Source organism: Balaenoptera acutorostrata, chromosome 4 (assembly GCF_949987535.1).
Source record: "Balaenoptera acutorostrata chromosome 4, mBalAcu1.1, whole genome shotgun sequence".
Taxonomy (NCBI): domain Eukaryota; kingdom Metazoa; phylum Chordata; class Mammalia; order Artiodactyla; family Balaenopteridae; genus Balaenoptera; species Balaenoptera acutorostrata.
The window spans coordinates 92,971,056-92,992,757 of NC_080067.1; the positions used below are offsets into that span (position 1 = coordinate 92,971,056).

Here is a 21,702-nt window from a genome sequence, read left to right on the forward strand (position 1 = left end):
TCTCAACCACTGCGCCACGAGGGAAGGCCTAAAGATTAGTTTTTAATATGTATTGAGCATAGGTACTGTGCTAAGTTATTTAGCACCTCACAACAACACCATGGAGCTGGTACTATAACAATATAATTATAATATAATTATAAAACTATGATTATAAAATAATTGTAAAACTATAATTATATAATTTTATAATTATAATTATAATTATATTATATAACTTCAATTATCCCCTTTTGTGGATGACAGAACTAAAACTCAGGCTGGGCAACGTATCCAAGGCTGTACAGAATTCATATAATGCACTTATCAAAATATTCTCCCATATTTTGCCTCAGTGGAAAAAATGAATAAACCCTCTACAATTTAACATTTTGAAAAACGACTACATGAAGCCATGCATTGCTCAATCTTTTCTCCTGCCCTTGTCAACCTTTAAACCCGCACCCGTGGGGGGCATGATGCCATGAAGACCCAGGAACCACAGGCTGATTGGAAAATCCTGTTCTTTGAACAGCACAGCAGGATCTCAAAACAAACAAAAAACATTGTGCCTTTATTTTAAAATTCGACATTTTGTTCATCATGGATTTTCCCTAAATTTTGATTTTTAAAAATATTTTATTAAGATATATATCTTGATTACTGATTTCTTGGGGCACCTCCTTAAATTTTGCACCCAAGGTGAGGACCCTTCTCACTTCACCCTAATCCTAGCTCCTAGGTCACACAGCTATTAAATGTAGAGCCAGGAAAAAAAAAAATGTAGAGCCAGGATTTCAAAACAACAATTTCCCTCGAAAAGCCATGCTATTAATGCCTTTGCTACATACTGCTTCACAAAAGTAGTAGAATGGACAGTCCTTGACTTTTCTGCTGAGAGTCTGTTTGAGGAGAAGAAAAATTCATAAGAAAAACAAATAGAAAATCAGGACCCACAGAAGAAAAATAAATGCATAATAACATACAGGAGTTGGATAAAATAATTAGCATGATGAGGGCTGGGAAGGTTCATATTGACTCATGGAAAACTCCTCCTGAATGTCTCTTAATGACCTGACAAACCCTAAAATAATTTGCAGAGGGGTTCCTATTTTAGTACTAGAATCAGAATTTTCAAAGCAGAAAAGAGACCATGGCACTATTTGATTTAGTGAGGTGACCTCATCTCTGGGTTGCCCTGAGCTCCATGTCAGAGCTGGCAGTGGTGGCCACAGGACAAGTAGGTGCTGAGTGTATAGAGCCCATTCAATAAATTCTGTTAACTGCATCGATTGTTACTTCTTTATCTCCTAACTGCTTCCTATCTTCACTTTGCTCCATTTATTCTCCATCCAGTCAGTGCTGTCAAAGTAGGCTCCTTGCAAAGCTCCCCATGTCCATTTTATAGAAGTCCACAACAATATTTTTCCAATCATCACAATTGGTTGTCAACACTTTGTAGGTTGGCTAACACTTCATTTTTTTTTTTTAACATCTTTATTGGAGTATAATTGCTTCACAATGGTGTGTTAGTTTCTGCTTTATAACAAAGTGAATCAGCTATACATAAACATATATCCCCATATCCCCTCCCTCTTGCATCTCCCTCCCACCCTCACTATCCCCACCCCTCTAGGTGGTCACAAAGCACTGAGCTGATCTCCCTGTGCTATGCGGCTGCTTCCCACTAGCTACCTATTTTACATCTGGTAGTGTATATATGTCCATGCCACTCTCTCACTTTGTCCCAGCTTACCCTTCCCCCTCCCCGTGTCCTCAAGTCCATTCTCTAGTAGGTCTGCATCTTTATTCCCGTCCTGCCCCTAGGTTCTTCATAACCATTTTTTTTTTTTAGATTCTATATATATGTGTTAGCATACAGTATTTGTTAACACTTCATTTTTGATTATGGTGAAGACAGGGTCAGTTGCCATCAGGTAGAAGGTGACAGCTTTCTTTTCTGAATAGCTAGGCTTCCCATAGGCATGGAAAACCAATATTGTTGATGGTACCATTTCGATTTTTGTTTACATATAAAACATTACAAATAATAAAGAAGAGAATATTGAAAAGATACATTTATAGATAAAAATTTAAAGAAACATAAGCATCTAAGTTTTAGTTATATACCTTTATCACTAATATTGAACTGTGTGAATCTGGTATGCTTCTCATTTTCTTTTCATGATTTTAAAGAGAAAAGTCATGGGTTTCTCTTTATCCACCAAGTTTGGGAACAAACATTCCCTCATCACCTCCCCCACTCCCACTCCCACTATGTGCTCACAGGTCCCAGGGTCTTGGTGTAGTACATGTCTGTTGTTTGCTGGCTTTAATTATCCAGCTCAGACATAACCTAAGAGGCTTTTCCAGGTACATTTAGTCAGAATCAAATTATTTTCCCTCTATGTTGCTAGTTTCTACATTTTTATTAAAGTTGTATTTCATGGTAGGAAACATGTTCAATATAGTTTTGTATCCCTGCAGGACCTAGCACTTAAAACAGATTCACATATGTTTGTTAGATTGAATTGAAATTTATACTGTGGGAAATCAGGATGATAGTTTGGAATGAACACAGAATATTAGACTGTATTTAGAAGCTCCCAGAGTAAGACCACAGAATTTCCCTGTTGACTGCATGCTTGTGCCCCAGGACATAAACTAGGAAAAATATCATTTGTCCTTTCTCTACCAACTGCATTCCATCTAAATACACACATTCTATGACTTTTTCTCATCATCCAACCATGCACACAGAGCCTCAGCTGACACCGAGGGTTAGCCCTTTGTGTTTACTTAGTTACCTCTCTTCCTAGATAAATGTTGGATACACAATTTGCACCAGATGCCTTTCTACTTCAGTGTAGTCATGATCCTGGAATGTAACATTCCAAAATGCAAAGGATCTGCTCCATGAACACATTTAACGCAGCCTTAGCATGGGATCAGAGACACACAGCAAATAATATTTTTATGATAACTGAGAATCCCAATAATAACCTTTCTCATGAAGGTCATAACTGAATTAATTAGATTTTATAAAATTCCACATACAAGACATGGCTTTTGTTTTCCAGTGACTTAGATTAAACTAATTTTAGTCTGTCAAATTGTTTCCAGGGTTTAATGCAGCACTTGAAGTGGGAGCACTTTGCAGCTCCCTGGAGTTACTGAGTTCAATAAAGCAGGTTTCTACCCCCCTGTGCTCATCTTCACCATCTCTACTTTTTAACTTTTTTCTAAAAGCCACATTATATCATGTCTGTTAAGAACAATTGGTTATCATTATGATTACTACTGCCAGTTTAACAAGAGACTAAAGCACTAAAAAATGGATTGAGGGGATATTTATGTTCTCTGCAGACCTACAACAGTCATGACATAAAGGACTGTAGTTTATTCCTTAATAATGGAAGATTAGATGATTTCATCTCATGCTTGCTGAATCCCACAGTGCCAGCAGTATGGAGTACGGATGTAAATTAGAGGAGCAATAGATTTTGACATTTTAAAAGGGAATGCACAGTTGGAATTTGATCAGCACATTTGCCAATAAAATGTTCCCTTTGAAAAGAAGTTTCTTTCAAAAAGATTCCTCAAGTTGTCTCAATTATGATGCATTCTTTAAACTGAGAGCATGGCTTGAAGTTCCTGTAGAAGTTTAGGACTCACTCTCTTACTGTGTGACCTTAGGTGCAATCTCTCCATCCCTTATTTATCCTAAATGTGTTGGCAGGATTCACAGATAATGTTAGTTTCTTTGAAGAAAACTGTTAAATAGAGGATGTCTTATCAGTTATCTAGTCATTGATACTTAATGAGCTGCTCATTAACCAATCAGACAGCCAGCATGAGGTTTAGTGATCATCCATTTAATATGAGGCCAACGAATAGGACTGTGAGGGAAGGGGACAAAGAAAAACGAAACAATTCAATTATGTATTAGATATTTACTGAGTGCCTATGTTCTAGGCACTATACTAGATGCTAGGGATTTCTGAAATGAGTGATGCAGCTTTTTGCCCTGGAGAAGCTCAGCATTTCAGAAAAGACATAAGCTGACTGAAAGCTTTAACATTTGCTTGGAAAAACAGATTAGACACCCTTCAGATAAGATAAGTCCACTACAGATCAACTGACTAGCCAGCAAAAATCTGTACAGTAAAGCTTATTAAACTTTAGTCTTTTTAAACTTTTTTTTGTCTTTTATTTTTTTATTATTATTCTTTTTAAAATTTTTATTTTATGTTGGAGTATTGTTGATTAACAATGTTGTGTTGGTTTCAGGTGTACAGCAAAGTGATTCAATTATATACATACATGTATCTGTTCTTTTTCAAATTCTTTTCCCATCTAGGTTATTACAGAATATTGAGCACAGGGAACTCTGCTCAATATTCTGTAAACTTTAGTCTTATTTATTACTATTAGACTTTACTATTCCTATTAATAGTGAATTTGTGATAATTAGGGTGGAAACGTTTTGCCCATTGGTGGTATATATTAATAATGTAAACAAGGTATAGATACTGCATTTTCATTACAGTAATGTTTAGTGAAGCAGGTTTCTGACTTCCTGAGATAATCTCCACTTTTAAATTTTTTTTCTAAGAACCACACTGTATCACATTTGTTAAGAACAATTGACTTATACTAATGATGGGTATAATGTCAGGCAGGAAGTCTTACATTTTGGAAACCAAACCCTAAAAGGGGGGGAAAATGTGGTTTTTGACAGATGACAAGGAGACATTGTAGATTTTAGGACAATTTGAGAAAGTTATTTTATAATATCTTTTGATCCTACTGACTATCCAAAAATATCTAGACAGTAAAAAATTATCAGTAGGTTGTATTTTAAGGCCTACTTGCAACTCAACTATTTTGGATTTAGCACATCCTCAGAGAAATCTTTTTATATGAAGGTTCTAGTTTCCAAGACAGCCCACAAAAATCTATTCACTTGTAACATGAATGATCAACCCTGTGAGTACAGTATTTTGCAGGTGTTATCAGCTGCTGTATTCACGGACATGTATTAGTTCTGCAAGAATTTTTAACTCTTGTGTTTTCATTTTGATGAAGATATGAAAAATTAATATAGTCATATTCTGGATCACCTAAATAAACACCCTATTACGTGATTCTCGAAAGTGTGTTTATGGTTATCTTTATAATTGTGTAAGACTTGTGTTATCAACTGATTTAACAGTAGTACTAGAGGTCTACTGTATATATTGGTTAAGAGCTGGCTGTCATTTGGATGGCTTGCCTTGGACAATTTCTCATAAAAATCCAGATTTCTGTTTTGTTTTGCTTTATTCTTTTAAGTCAGAAAACATGGCAACTACGGGCCTGTGGCAATAATAGAGCTGGGCAGTGACTGTTTCTTATTCAGCTCCTGCTTCTCTCATGCACATTTTCTCCCTATATTTGATAAGCATTAGAGTTTGTGCTTCCCAATCTAAGCAATGTTGTATATTTTCCAGAATGGAGTAGTAAGGGTTCTGGGAAAAGGTAGACTACACCTCTGCACATGTGTGTAAACAAGTATGTGTGAGTAGGAGCTTCTGCGGGATTTGGCTCCTCTCAGGGGCACCATCACACTTTTTTCTCTCTGTAATCACCATTTAGTATATAGCTTGAAATATAAACTAACCTTGAGGAACTAATTTCTAAGCTCCTGCATTCACAGACCCAGAGGCTTGCTGAGTTGGAAGGAATCCTAGTGTCCTTCCTTCCCTCCCCTGGCCACTCCCCAACCTTCCACATAATGCCTGCCTCTCATCCAGCATGTTTCCTTCCCTATTATTACTTGTTATTCATTTTTACTTCATTAATATTTAAAGATCATTGCAGTTATTCACTGAAGAGGGCAACACTTACCACCAACCATGCGAAGGTGATCTCAGATGAAATTTCTAAGGAGATATTTTGAAAGCATGGTATTTCCAGAGTCTGATTTATCTCTATTTCTATGGTATGGTTGCTTCTCCATTCATCCTGTGTAACTGTAACAAAACATAAGGTAGAAAAGACATGGATCTGTGATTGGTTTGTAAAGTGCTTTTAATCCAAGAAATGAGAACAGTTTTAGTATAGAGACTCATCTATCCTCAGGGTACACCTATGAAGGGGACCACACCTACAGTCCTCGTATAAATGGCAAAAGAGTCACTGAGAAGCACAGAGTTGTTTCTCACTGAAAAACTATAGGGAAACTACCCTAACAGAATCCAACTCACAGTTTGGTATGTTCCTCTGCTTTAACCCCAAATTGGTGCTTTTAGGCTTCAGATCATTTCCTGGGTCAGGTAGAACATAAAACGTTATAACCTAGCCTCTAATTGTCTTTCTAAAAATTTTAATAGACAATTACTTTCAGAGAACTTTTAGGTTCATAGCAAAATTGAGTGGAAAGTACAGAGTTTCCATATATCCCCTGCCCCACCCATGCACAGCCTCCCCCATTACTAACACCCCTAACCACAGTGTTGCCTTCGTTACAATCAATGAACCAACATCAAACACATCATCACCCAAAGGCCATAGTTTATTTACATTAGGGTTCATTCTTGGTGTTGTACATTCCATGAATTTTGACAAATGTCTGACATGTATCCACTATTGTAGTATCATATAGAATAGTTTCACTGACCTAAAAATCCTCTGTGCTGTGCCTATTCATACCTTCTTCCTACCAAACTCCTGACATATGCTGATCTTTTTACTGTTTTCATACCTAATTGTCTTTTTAGAGCTTATAAATATTTCTCCAAAGAAGAAATGACACAGAAAAACACATAAGGAACTCCAAGGAAGCACCATTAATAAATTATTTTCATTTTTAAAGTGGTATTAGATGAATAGTTTTGTAGTCTCTCTTTTCAGGAAGGTTATATACATACATATATATATATATATATATATATATATATATATATATATATATATATATATATATACACACACACACACACACACACATATGTAAGTAAACTATAATAATGTCAGAAATAACTTACAGGACTTCCCTGGTGGTGCGGTGGTTAAGAAACAGCCTGCCAATGCAGGGAACACAGGTTCCAGCCCTGGTCCGGGAAGATCCCACATGCTGCAGAGCAACTAAGCCCATGCACAACAACTACTCAGCCTGCGCTCTAGAGCCCATGCTCAGCAACAAGGGAAGCCACCGCAATGAGAAGCCCGCGCACCACAGCGAAGACTAGCCCCCGCTCGCCCCAAATAGAGAAAGCCCACGCGCTGCAATGAAGACCCAATGCAACCAAAACTAAATTTTTAAAAATAAATTTTAGGGCTTCCCTGGTGGCGCAGTGGTTGAGAATCTGCCTGCCAATGCAGGGGACACGGGTTCGAGCCCTGGTCTGGGAAGATCCCACATGCCGAGGAGCAACTAGGCCCGTGAACCACAATTACTGAGCTTGCGCGTCTGGAGCCTGTGCTCTGCAACGAGAGGCCGCGATAGTGAGAGGCCCGCGCACAGCGATGAAGAGTGGCCCCCGCTTGCCACAACTAGAGAAAGCCCTCACACAGAAACGAAGACCCAACACAGCCATAAATAAATAAATAAATAAATAAATAAATAAATTTTAAAAAAATCTATAAATGAAAACAATTCTATCATCCTAATATCCAGAAAACCTTATTTCTTTTTTTCTATATCTATACAAATCTTATTTGTATGCATGTATTTTTTTTTCATACTTTGCAATTTTATTAACCAAAAAGTGTTACCTATATTTTTACTTAAAATGTTTTGCATGATTCTTAAGGTATTTGTGGTTGAAATTTTTAGATGCTTTATGTCATATATACACATCATCATTTGTTTAGTAATTTTCAATTACTGAAGCATATGCTTTTTCAGTTTGGGTTTTTACCTTATTTAAACTATTACAATCTTTATAGCAATGATTGTCCTTAAACTAACAGCTTTCTTCTGACCATTCAGCTACTTAAGATAAATTCCCTGAAGTATAATTAATGGATCATGGGGTATGAACATCCTCATTATTATCAACAGCACATTTTTTTTTAAAAAACTGGATATTCTGAAAGTTATACCTAGCCTTTAGAACTTCGTTGTGTTTCAAGCTCTCATCAGTATCAGCTGTCCTCTTCACTGATAACTCTCTCCTGCCCCGCTTCCTTAATTGAAGCCAGGCCTTCCCATTGGGGCCCACCTTCCCTGCATCATTCTCAGACAGTGGTTGTTTGTTTTCTTTTACCCTTATTTCCTCAAGATCAGGAGATGGGATCAGTGCCTTCTTTGCTCTCTACTGCTGCTTCAAAATATTACTCCAACCCCATAATTTAAAAAACAAAACAAAACAACAAAACCCTTGTCTTTCATGGTTAAAGGCATTTAACTATAACAGTACTTCCAAATGGAGTTACTTGTATATCACCACGAAATTTTTTTTTGCCATATTTGCATACCACCATTAATACTATTAATTTTATTTTTGAGATTATTGTAATTGTTCAACTTATATCAGTTTATTTTATTTTTAAATTTTTTTTAATGAGAGAAATTTTATTTTATTATTTTATTTTATTTATTTTTTTGGCTGCGTTGGGTCTTCATTGCTGCATGCGGGCTTTTCTGTAGTTGCGGCGAGCGGGGGCTACCCTTCATTGAGGTGCACAGGCTTCTCATTGCAATGGCTTCTCTTGTTGCGAAGCACGGGCTCTAGGCACGTGGGCTTCAGTAGCTGTGGCACGCGGGCTTAGTAGTTGTGGCTCAGGGGCTCTAGAGTGCAGGCTCAGTAGTTGTGGTGCACGGGCTTAGCTGCTCCGTGGCATGTGAGATCTTCCCGGACCAGGGCTTGAACCCGTGTCCCCTCCATTGGCAGGCGGATTCTTAACCACTACACCACCAGGGAAGTCCCTATCAGTTTATTTTAAACAGAGACTAACCTAGGCACATATTTGTGTAGCTTATGAAATCCACTTGGTACATTAACTCTATTTTAATGTGCATTACCCAAATACATAAGTATTAAATTTTTGTAAAGTTTGTCCAGATTCTGGGAAGTTGGAAATACAAGTGGCATAACTTTTTGAATATCCCTGAAATTCCTAATAAAAACAGACTAACTAGAGTAGCAAAACTAAACACAATATCTACAGCAATATCTATGGGAACACTAAATAACAGTATATCACCATTAATAGGTAGAGACAAACCACTAGACCACTGTGATATCAGCAACTGTGCAAACAGAAACAGGAAAATCAGCTGGGCTCCTGATGGCCCTTAGAACTAGAGAACTCTCCCCCTGCCCCAGAAAAAAACCAACAGGCAATCACTGGAAAGAAAGGCAGACTAATCTGAGAATAGCAGCAGAAATGCAGAAAGAAGTATGTAGGCACCAAATTTCCAGAGCCTTCTAGGGAAAGAAGAAAAGGCTTGTCAGTGCTAGAGCAGAGGGGACTTTTCAGACATATCCCATACTGAGAAGAAACCCCTGGGAGTAGAATCCAAATTAAACAGGACAGGCCCAACAGGAGAAAGCAAAGAGGCAATTTAGATAAACGTGAGGGATAGGAGGAAAGAAAGTACATCTCACAAAGTACAGTGGCATATAATTTACCTTGAACATAACAGAAGAGAGAGCTCTAGAGAAACTGAAGACTCTAGAAAAGATAGCCTGGCCCACTCTTCCATGATAAAAATCAAAATCCATTTAACCTAAACATACTTAGATCGAGCAATAGAAAAGAAATGGGGTAGAATCACATGTAAAGATACCATAAGAAAAAAAAAGAGAGAACAAAGTAACATTCCTACAACAATAACCGCATATTAGAAAGACATGACTTCAAAATAAATAAAAACTACAGCCTACTTATTCAAAATGAGCTAAAAGAAATAAAGAAAATGATATAAGCTATGAAAAATTTTAGAAAGACTGGTAAATGAGTCAATTGGAGAGAAGAAAGTTTATAAAAGATAAGTGAGAATTCAGGAAAGTGTTGGAAATAATAAGTTTTGAAAATCATTTCAGAAATTAAGAGCAAACTAGAACAAAACCAAGAACATATTAACACAAAAGCTAATGCATTAAAAGAAATTTAAAAAATAGAATGAGGGAAATTTTAAAATGAAATAAGTTAATAAATAATGAATTTTAAAAGAAAAAAGAGGTAAAAGGGATTCAAAGAAAGAGACAGGCAAAGAAGATAAAATGTATGTTTAATAGAAGATACTCAAGGAAATATACAATAGACAGAAAAAATACTGAAAATTATAATTCAACTACAATTTCTTAAAATAAAATGACTAGAAAATACATATTAAAAGATTATACTGTGGGCTTCCCTGGTGGCGCGGTGGTTGAGAATCTGCCTGCTAATGCAGGGGACACGGGTTCGAGCCCTGGTCTGGGAAGATCCCACGTGCCACGGAGCGGCTGGGCCCGTGAGCCACAACTACTGAGCCTGCGCGTCTGGAGCCTGTGCCCCGCAACGGGAGGGGCCGCGATAGTGAAAGGCCTGCGCACCGCGATGAAGAGCGGTCCCCGCACCGCGATGAAGAGTGGCCCCCACTTGCCGCAACTAGAGAAAGCCCTCGCACGAACCGAAGACCCAACACAGCCATAAATAAAAAAAAAAAAAAAAAAAAAAAAAAAAAAAAGATTATACTGCAAAAGTAGGAAAATAGTCTCAGAATGGACCTTAAGCATTTTCTTATAAAAGTATTAAACAAAGTCAGTTCTGGGGAAAGAAAATCAAATTGTTATTAACTTTTGGACAGCAATTCTTTATGTCAGAAAATAATATAGTAACATATCGAATATACTCAAGGAAAGAAAATATGAGTTAAGGATATTACATTCAGTCTTTAATATGAAGACTATAAAAAACATGTTAGAGTCATGCAAGAACTCAGGGAATACTGCCCCATGAACATTTCCTAAGGATTCTCCAATAGAATATACTTCAAACTGAAGGGACATTCACATAAAGGCTGGGGGTAAGTGTTGTATATTTACCTTTAGCACTAAGAATAAATAATTGTTATAAGAGAGTAGTAATGAATATGTATTTTTAAATAAAGATACAATATAAGTATCAAAAACGGGGATGAGGCGGGGATTGAGGGACTGAATCCTGGTTTTGCAGGCATGAAGACGTCAGTGAAAAAAAGATGTGTATAAAACTGAGCAGGGGCTTCCCTGGTGGTGCAGTGGTTGAGAATCTGCCTGCCAATGCAGGGGACATGGGTTCGAGCCCTGGTCTGGGAAGATCCCACATGCCGCGGAGCAACTAGGCCCGTGAGCCACAACTACTGAGCCTGTGCGTCTGGAGCCTGTGCTCGGCAACAAGAGAGGCCGCGAGAGTGAGAGGCCTGCGCAACGCGATGAAGAGTGGCCCCCGTTCACCGCAACTAGAGAAAGCCCTCGCACAGAAACGAAGACCCAACACAGCCAAAAATAAATATTTTAAAAAAAGCTAAAACTGAGCAAATGAGTTAAAAAAAAAAATCACCATTTTCAGGGCCCTGGAAATTGACCAAAGACAAACATTTAATTGGGAAGCATTTCTTCCTGAAAAACCACTAGAGTTTCAATAAGAACAGTATGAGTCTTTAGCCTTCTTGCTTAGGGATCCTTCTATCCCCCTTCCCAACTAGGTCGGTGAGAAAGGTAGTTTCACCGTCTTAGAGCTGGCTACAAAACCCAGCAGCTTTTCTTCCAAAAGGGGAAGACTTAAATTGGTCTGAGCATGAAAACCCTTCACTTTGCCAGCTAACAGGGACAAACTTGGTAGGAAACAGAGAAAACCTGACGCTTGGTTAGCCTGGGTTTGCTGTCTCATTTGGGATGAGGGGCAGACCAGATAGACAGTCAACATGGAGATTCTAGAAATCAGAGAGTCATATAATAGCTGACATAAATTCTCTACATATCTCAGGCTGACTGGGAAAATATACACATGAGTAGGGGGTACCTGAGAGAGCCCAGTGAAAAGTGAAAGCCAAGGGAGGTACTACTGTCGCAACTTTGAATGCACTCCCTAACCCCCGCCTCCGCAGACATCTATGTGTAGAGGGTGGAAGCCTATTGGGCTTGAGGTATTTGAGCACAATTTCTGCCAAACTCATCTGTGGACCAACAAAGGGGCTTTGCCAATGTAGGGGCAACTCCTTGGAAGCCAAACTAAAGACATAAGAATTATAGTAAAAAGCTAAGCAGAGATATCAATGGCCACACACTGCAAAGGAGACAGATTCTGCAATTTAAATATGGGGAAGTTACTAAAATTTTGAAAAACCCACAGAATCTAGAGTTGTCGCATTAGGGGTTTGTTTGTTTTTTTACGTCTAGCTTTCAACAAAAAATGAGGACATATGAAGGAAACAGGAAAGTTTGATCCATACTCAAGAAAAAAGCAGTTCATTGAAACTGACTCTGAGCAGATCCTACATTGGGTTTAACAGACTTCAAAGCAGCTATTAAAAGTATGTTCAAAGGATTAAGCAAAATATGATGGCAATGACTCAATACATAGGGAATTTCAGTGAGGATAAAATGAACCAGATGGTTATTCTAGAGTTGAAAAGTCAATAATAAAAATAAAAAATTCACTGGGAATTCTCAACAGCCAATTTGAGATGGCAGAATAAAAAAATCAGTATATCTGAATAATGATTATGAATAGCAGAGAGAAAGAGGATTGAAGGAAAACGAAGAGTTTTAGAGCCATATAGGACAATATCAAGTGTCCTAACATATATGTAATTAGAGTCGTAGAAGGAGAGATGAAACAGAGGGGGACAGAACAAATATTTGAAGAAACAAAGACCAAAAACTTCATATTTGATTTTTTTAAAATTCCCCCAAATTAATCTACACATTCAAGAACTTTAAAACCTAAATAAGATAAATACAAAGAAACACCCAACTAGGCATGTCATAATCAAATTGCTGAAAGCCAAAACAAAGAGAAAATTAGGAAAGCAGTGATTGAAATCAGTAAGGAAAAAGCCCCAAACTTATCACATGCAGGGACCGATAATAGAATTAATGGCTCTCGTCTCACTAGAAACAATGGAGATCAGAAGACATATTCAAAATACTGAAAGAAAAAACAGTCCACTAAGAATTCTACAGTCATTGAAAATATCATTCAAAAATAAAAATGAAAAAAAGAAAAACCAGAATTCATGGCAAGTAGATTCGTCTTATATGAAATTCTAAAGTAAGTCCTTCAGGCTGAAAGGAAATGACACCAAATAGTAACTTCACTCCACGGGATGGAAAGAAGAGCATAGGAAATGGTAAATATATGGGTCAATATAAAATATATACATTTTTTTCTTTTTTCTTCTCAATTTCTTTAAGAACATGAAATTCTTTTTTTTTTTAAATTTTATTTATTTATTTATTTATGGCTGTGTTGGGCCTTCGTTTCTGTGCGAGGGCTTTCTCTAGTTGCGGTGAACAGGGGCCACTCTTCATCGCGGTGCGCAGGCCTCTCACTCTCGCGGCCTCTCCTGTTGCCGAGCACAGGCTCCAGACGCGCAGGCTCAGTAGTTGTGGCTCACGGGCCCAGCTCCTTCACGGCATGTGGGATCTTCCCAGACCAGGGCTCGAACCCGTGTCCCCTGCATTGGCAGGCAGATTCTCAACCACTGCGCCACCAGGGAAGCCCAAGAACATGAAATTCTTTAAACCATTAATTGTGGCACTGTTCTGCTGGGTATGTTATAGGAGATCATCCATGAGTCTGTTTTCTGTCTACTTCTTCTCTTTTTTTTTTTTCACAACTTACTCCAGCACATCCCTTCCTTCTGTTATTATTGTCAATAATAATACAATATATATTATTTATATATGTAATATGTATAACAAACTGCATATATAGAAAAAATAGAAACATTGGAGTTAACCAACAAGGACATTAACTCTTTTTAACATATTCAAGAATAGAGAAAAAGATGAAGGAACTACATGAAAAGATGAACAATTTCATCAAAGAATTAAAAATCTAACAGAAACAATAACTTAAAAATATAACATCAGAAATTAAGAATGAATTTGATGAGACTGAAAACTTACTGGATACCAAGAAAAATAAGATTCGTGAATTGGAAAATAGGTCAATAGAAAATTTCTAAACTGAACCACAGAAAGGAAAAAAAGTAGGAAATACAGAAAAAAAAAAGTATTAGAAATCATAAAAAAATTTATTTAGGTACAATTTTTAACACTAGAAACCTAACATCACAAATTTAAATGCTAATTAAAAAAAACATGCAAGTGTGAGAAATAACATGAGTGAATTTCTGTATAATCTGGGAATGGGGAAAACTTTTCTTAACTATGACTCAAAATTAGAACCAATAAGGAGAAAAAGTGATAGATTTTATGCCATAAAAGTAAGAATTATGCTGCATTGGAAACAGTATCATAAGAAAGTATGGACAAAGGACAAACTGAGAAAATATTCGCAATTTATATTACAAATGGTTAATAGATTTTATACGTGGGACATTTTCAGCCTAATAAGAAAAATAACTATAATGAATTAAAACTCATTAATATGTTTAAATTCATATAAATTCTTGATACTTAACACAAATACTTATTTGTTACCTAAGAATGCTAGTGAACCAACTCATTTTTAAATCTGGTAAATAAAGTGAAAGAACCAAGTGTCTATTCTGCTTTTCTTATACAAATTGTACATGTAATAAATAATTGGTTCATGGGAGGAATTTCTCTTTATAAGAATACTTCAGCTGATAAATGAAGGAATGATAGAATTAGAACATCACTCTTTGGCAGCCCATAATGAATGAATGGATCTAGGCAACACCCATCAGTGGCTGTTAACATCACACAATCAGACATTATGTAGCTCTGATGTAACTACACAACATCATTTATGAAATACTCTTGCCAGAAAATAAAAATAAATGTGATCAAATCTGTATACCTAACTAAAAGGTGAAAGGGGAACATGGTGATACCATGAGATGTGAAAAGCAAAACCCAGGCTGTGGGTAATTCTACAGGACAAATAATCAAATTTGCTCAACAAATGCATTGGAAAAGAAAAATAAGAAATGTAAGACAGCCTTCAGATTAAAAGGGAACAGACTGGTCAGAGGCAGGTGGTGGGGAGTAGGCAAAATGAGTGAAAGTGGCCAAAAGGTACAAGCTTCCAGTTATAAAATAAATAAATTCTGGGGATGTAATGTACAGCATGGTAACTAAAGTTAAAAATGTGTTTAAAAGTTGCTAGGAGAACACAACTTAAGGGTTCTCATCATAAGAAAAAAATTTTAACTGTGTGAGGTGATGGATGGAACTTACTGTGGTGATCATTTTACAATATATACATATATCAAATAATCATGTTGTATACCTAAAATGAATACAATGTTATATGTCAATTATATCTCAATAAAACTGGGAAAAAAGGTCAAAGAACACACTATGCCTTTAGACAGGGTAGTAGCATGTAGTTAGACTGAGATTATCAAGATGATATTATCCAGATTATTCCATGCTATTACCAGTACTATTACTCTGTTATTATAGTCTATACTACTTCTATTACCACACCTCCTCCTCCTTCTACTACCTTTCCCCCTTCTTCTCCTACTACTGCTTCTAACAACGACATTAACCGCCCCCAAGGCTTTTGTTGTAATCTGGGAAATTAAAGCCACATTGTACTTTTTATAACTAATCCTAACAACTACACATTTCAGACACATTAAAGTCTTACAGTCTGAAGCACTGTGGGATCCAGTAGCGTCAAATGATGGAAACCTGGATTACAATAACCCAAGGCTTGACTCAGAGAACTGCGTTTCTTGGAATAACCCTAAAACTAACCTAAAAGGAAACCCTGTCAAGTGAAAATGAAAAAAGAAGGAAATGCCAAACAGTGTGTTACATTTCTACCCTCATCCACAGCCTCAGAACACTAGCTCACACAAAGGAACAAGGTATAGTGAAGAGAAGAGTCCCTTCTCAGCTAGGCACTCCAGGAACATGGGGACAGGATTTAGACACACTGTTTTGTGAGCAGGCAGGGAGAAGAATGACTCTGCAGACAACAGAAAGGAAACAGAAAGAGGTCCTAACCACCTCTGGTCCCTCAGCATTTTCATATTTAGATTCTCATACACCACTTCAATTTGCATTTGTTCATGTATTGCACATACTTGCACTCATGTGTGCTTTGCTTACCCAACCAGCCTGTAAACCTGAAGATCTCCCAGGGATGTGAGAGGGAAATGGCAAGAGAGAGAGGAGAAGGAGTGAAGATCAAAAGAATAAAGGGGAAAAAGATGTCATGAGTGGGGATTTGACAGGGCTTTTGAGTGACAACTGCCCCATCTAAGTATCTGTCCCTTAGCCTTTATACCAGGCTTACATTTTTGATCACTCTGTGGTGAAAGAGTTCTTTCCCTTTGTGCTTTTCTCTTTTCTATTTTGCTCCCTTTGTACCCAAATACACAATACCAGAACCATTTCTCTAACATCGAGGCCACTGTTTTTTCCGACTGGTCCAGCAGATCAAGAGCAAAGTTACAGTCAGAAGACTGGGAAATTGACAACCACAAAGCATGTATACTTGGCTTCTGCCTCCCCAGTGATTTGCAGTTTTTAGTAGCTACAAGCTTGGCCCTTTATTTTAAGAAATACACTTTCCCTCAAAGGCAACACCACTCTCCTTTCTGAATGACACTGTACCTTTTCTCCACTGCTGTCTCTATGTTGAGCCATTCCCACCTCCTATTTCCTATACGGCACATTAATCCATGTTGTCAATTCTCCATGGAATAAACACTAGGTCCTCACATATGCAGTAGCATAGTTTACAGTTTTAGGAAGAAGACCCAAAATCTTTGTCTAAAGCCAAGGTCAGTGTGTACTTGTGCTAACGTGTGGCACATGTTTTGTTGGGCTCCATATCAGGCAGACACAAAAAGAGAGGGAGGAAGACTCATTTCTAATGAGACCTGAGATATAGAGTTCACTCATTATTATTTTTACTATTCATAATGAAAAGTACCATTTTCCAAACTCTTACTCTTTGGCAGGAACTATGCTAAGTGCTTAACACAGATTATCTCATCTAATCGTCAAAATAATGGTACCTGTGAAGGAGTTCCTATAATTATCCGTATTTGTTATATCAGGAAACAAAAACTTAGGGACTTAGAATAACCTGGCAAAGATGAAATATATAGTGAATGACAGAGCCAACATTCAAATCCAGGCCACCTGATGCCAAAATACATGTAGGTAAACACTGTTCTATACAGGTCTTCTCATTTCTCTTCACTCAACCCCACCATCCCAACCTATCCCCAAATGAAGTATTTTTTTCCTGGAAAACAGCAATGGGAATGGGGCATTGTTAAGGTAGAGGTAGAAGAGGTCCTGCTCTATAGCTGGACTGCCCAACACCGTGCATGGTCTTATCTCTTGATGAAAAGTGGAGAGGAAGTAATAAATCCGTATCTGTTGTTTGTCCTGGGCAGCTCCATGCCTTCTTTAGCATAGCGTTCATGAGTTAGTTTTTGCTGTGCTTTTTTCATATACCACCAGGGCACTTTGCCCCTGAGTTAAAAACATTCCATTTCCAGTGCATTTTCCATCTGGCTTTCGTTTTCATCTTTTCCATTAGTATAAACGGAGATCACTTACTTTAGGACCAACTAATTTAGGGTAGGCATTACTGTCATCATTTTCCAGATGGGCTCAGAGAATGTACATGCCAGGCCCCAGGTGAAATTCTTTTCTAGCCAGAAAGGTGCTAGAACTTTAACCTAGGATTCCTGCCTCCAAAGGCAGCCTTCTAAAGCAAGAATGAGTGACTGCTACACTTTCAGCAGCCTCCTTGGTACCTTTCCCTGCCTTATACTAAATATATCCAAAGCCACTTTGATAAGTTTCCCCCCCGCCCCAAAACCGCTCTGATTCCTTTGCCTCCCATCTCAGTGAATGGTACCACCATTCAGGTGTGCTTGCCAGGCACATGCATGGTTTTTCTCTCCCTCACTCATACTGCCATTGTTCTAGATCCACTCTGTTACCAAGTCCTACCTGTTTAACGCTCAAAGCTCAAATTTGTCATCTTCTTTCTACATCTACCCAAACTATCACTCTGTCTCCTCTGGCCTACTGGTCTCCTAACTTGTCTCCACCTCCTCCTTCTCATCCCCCTTCACTTCCTTCTCATACTGAAGCCAGCACCAGCTTTTTATAACACAGATTCAATCAGGCTATAAATGTCATGCCATCCTTTGGTTGAAAATACTTTGATGTCTTCCCAAGGCACTTAGATAAAAATCCAAACCTCAAACATGGCTGACAAAGTTCAGCATGATCTGGTCCTTACCGTATCTCCCACCTCATCCCTTAATTCTGTACCGAAGTCCCACTGGCGTTTTCCTATGTCCTCAAACACTACACAGCCCTTCATATCGGCTGTTCCTTGTCTCTGGATCACTCACAAACCTTCCACCTCCCAAATGGTGTTAATATCTACTAGTCTTCAGACCTCAGCTCAGGTGTTGCTTTCTCAGAGTCAATTTTCCTGACTTCTATTATATGCTCTCACAAAACCACTGTAGTCTTTACCACTTATCACTGGTGCAATTTTACATTTATTCTGGCACATGGCTGGCTCAGAACACATACTTGTTGAACAAATGAGAGGTGAATGAATGCATGTGCTTCCTTCCCCCTCCCAGTCATGCTTACCATTTGTCTGAATCTGTAGGTGGTAGATTTTCGTCTGAATGCCCTCTGGATACAGAGTGAAGCTACACTCATACTTCCCAGTGAGCAAGGAGGACATGTTCCTTAAGTGCAGAGTCCACTTTGACACATTCCTGGGAGCTTCTCTGAAAGCCACCAGCGACTCACGGGGGCTCCCATTGGCACAGTAAAAGCCATGTTGGGGATGATAAAGGGTAATCACGTCCAACTTATCAGTGACCTTGGACCACTGCATCTGCACCAAGAAGCCTTTCTTCTGTTTTTGGCAGGTCAGGTTGACATCAGAACCAGGTAATGCATAAATGTCTTCTTCTGCATTATTTCTTCCAATACTCCTGAAAAGGAAGGACATGAGCCATCAGTTTGCGTTCACAGAGTGACTCAATGAGAAACCTTGGCTACTTTGGTGAAGTGAGGGAGCAGCTGGAACTTTCCTCCCTGGCTGACTTAGGGGCTGGAGAGAGCTTGTTCCTGATCTAGATAGAGAAGCATAAGACTCAATACAAATGAGGAGGCATTTGCTTAAAGACACCAGAGGAAATTATTGACTTTTGAATGTCTATCACTTTGTCTATTGGTCTGTCCAAAAAATAATGTAAGGTCTCTGACTACCTGTGAATAAAATTAAGCCTATTTAAAGATTGGAGCCCACTAGCAAGTTTATTATGACAACTATTCTTACAATGAATATAACTGGCTTTTTGGTTTATGAATCAAAAGCACATAACATATAATAACACACAAATATTATTTTCTGAAACTGAAAAATAACTAATATGCATATGTTTTTAAAAATACATGTTTACAAGAGGATTTTACATAGGTTATCTTGTTTAATCCTCTGCACACACCAAAGGGTGATTTTTTGTTTGTTTTTTAAATTAATTAATTAATTAACTTATTTATTTATTTATTTTTGGTTGTGTTGGGTCTTTGTTGCTGCGTGCGGGCTTTCTCTAGTTGCAGTGAGCATGGGCTACCCTTTGTTGAGGTGCGCGGGCTTCTCATTGTGGTGGCTTCTCTTGTTGCGGAGTATGGGCTCTATAGGCGCGTGGGCTTCAGTATTTGTGGCACACGGGCTCAGCAGTTGTGGCTCACGGGCTCTAGAGCGCAGGTTCAGTAGTTGTGGCGCATGGCTTAGCTGCTCTACAACATGTGGGATCTTCCCAGAAAAGGGATCGAACCCATGTCCCCTGCATTGGCAGGCGGATTCTTAACCACTGTGCCACCAGGGAAGTCCAAAGGGTGATGTTTGTTAACACTGTTTATCAAAGAGGAAACTGAGGCTCAGAGAGATTAAGTGATTTGCTTAAAGTCACACCTCAGTAAAAGAACATGAATTTGGTTGTCTAGAGTCTGTGCTCCTTCTATAACCTTCATGACCTCCAAACTGCCTTCCAAATTGGTTGAGAAGAGTAAGAAATTTGACATTCAATATCAGAGGATCAAAAGGGCCATCATTTCCATGTAGTTAGGGTGCCTGAGGAAACGATGGGAAAAAAACAGTGGTAGAGGTTTCCACTAAAGATAAACCATTGGTCAGCATCATCTATAATCAACACTGAAACACTAGACATAAAAGAAGATTCCCTCCCATCAGCTCTCTGACCAAATGGTACGGGACACTTAGAATATGTTAAGCACTGAACCTTTGACATACCTTCAATAGTGTAGGTCTCAGTTTTAGAATTAACATGGAACACTGTTACAGGAATGATATATTATTGTGACAAGTACCACTGAAGCTCACAAAGGAAAAAGATAAGAAGATGACAAGTAACTGAGAAAAAACCACGCTCCAAAGGTACTGGACAAATGGGAGTTACTACACTTTTATGAATGCAAAAGTTTGGGTAGGCAGAGGTTAGTGCAGCTTAATGTAGCTCCCTGTGAGCTCACCTTTGCCTGGTAATATGTCTCTGATCCCATCTACAGCATTATATTCCAAAGTCTCCTTTAATTTAGAAATTCTCCTTTAAAATCTTCATAACTATATCTGAAAAGCACAGTTAATTCTTAAGACACTCGGGCTCACTCTAATACCCTCGTGCTATGGAATGCAGAACAAATCTCTCCTCCTGCTATTTTTAAATAGGCCCTTCAGGGACTGGTCCCCGCTGTCATAAGGACCCTACTTTGTCTCCCAGGTCCATACCTACACATGCCTCATTAAAATTCAACATATGTTCAACTCCCAAAGATCTTAGTATTTGGAGGAGAAATTCTTGCTATATCCAAAAGAGAAAGTATTTGAGAAAGAGAAAATGTTGAGCCAGGAGCTCTGAGTCTTGATGGCTTGTGATTTTTCTGGTATTCCGGAGTTTTTCTGACTACCATTTGGAGAGCATGTCATTTTCAAGAAGCACAATTTCCCAGTTACTTCAAGAGACCCTCTTAGAAAGAAAATGGGTGAAAATGTCTCAGAGCAGTGGCACAAACCACGCATTCCCTTCTTGTTTTTAGTGCTCATTTGTAATCCTTTCTAGACTCTTAACATCTCTCTGAGAGCTGCCACTTAAATACATAACTGAAAACCTTAATAACAGTCTGCCTTTGGTGATCAATTTCGGCAGCAGTCACAAGGCATTTTAAATGAGCAGAGGCCCCATTCCCCCCAGAGCAGCCGATCTGACAAGAAAGGACAACCAGAAGCCTTACCCCTGACAAAATGTATCTGGATGATGGAATAGACAGCACAGTATGTCCATTTTTTCCCCATAGTCTCCTGAAGGCCTCACACCAGCATTTCCATAATGATCACAGAAGTCAATAGATGCCTTTAACTAAGCAAACTCCAGCCACCCTATTCGTGCTGAAAAAACGCCACATTTACCACACGCCTGTGTCTGTTTATCACTTGGCAAGACCCCAGGAAATGAAACGTAGACAGGAAAGTAATGTGGTTCAGAGCTAAGTATAACCTTCAACAGAACAATGTTGAAAC

At 38.3% G+C, this 21,702-nt stretch overlaps 1 protein-coding gene across 1 annotated transcript in view; it reads right to left on the reverse strand.

Moving 5' to 3' along the window:
- CD96 (CD96 molecule) overlaps positions 1-21,477 on the reverse strand; it is an 87,240-nt gene extending 65,763 nt beyond the window's left edge. The window contains 4 exon segments of the mRNA XM_057545716.1: positions 5,869-5,993; positions 18,741-19,081; positions 20,951-20,960; positions 21,417-21,477. Coding sequence (XP_057401699.1) covers positions 5,869-5,993; positions 18,741-19,081; positions 20,951-20,960; positions 21,417-21,477 — 537 coding nt within the window.
- Between the last annotated feature and the right edge of the window lie 225 nt (positions 21,478-21,702).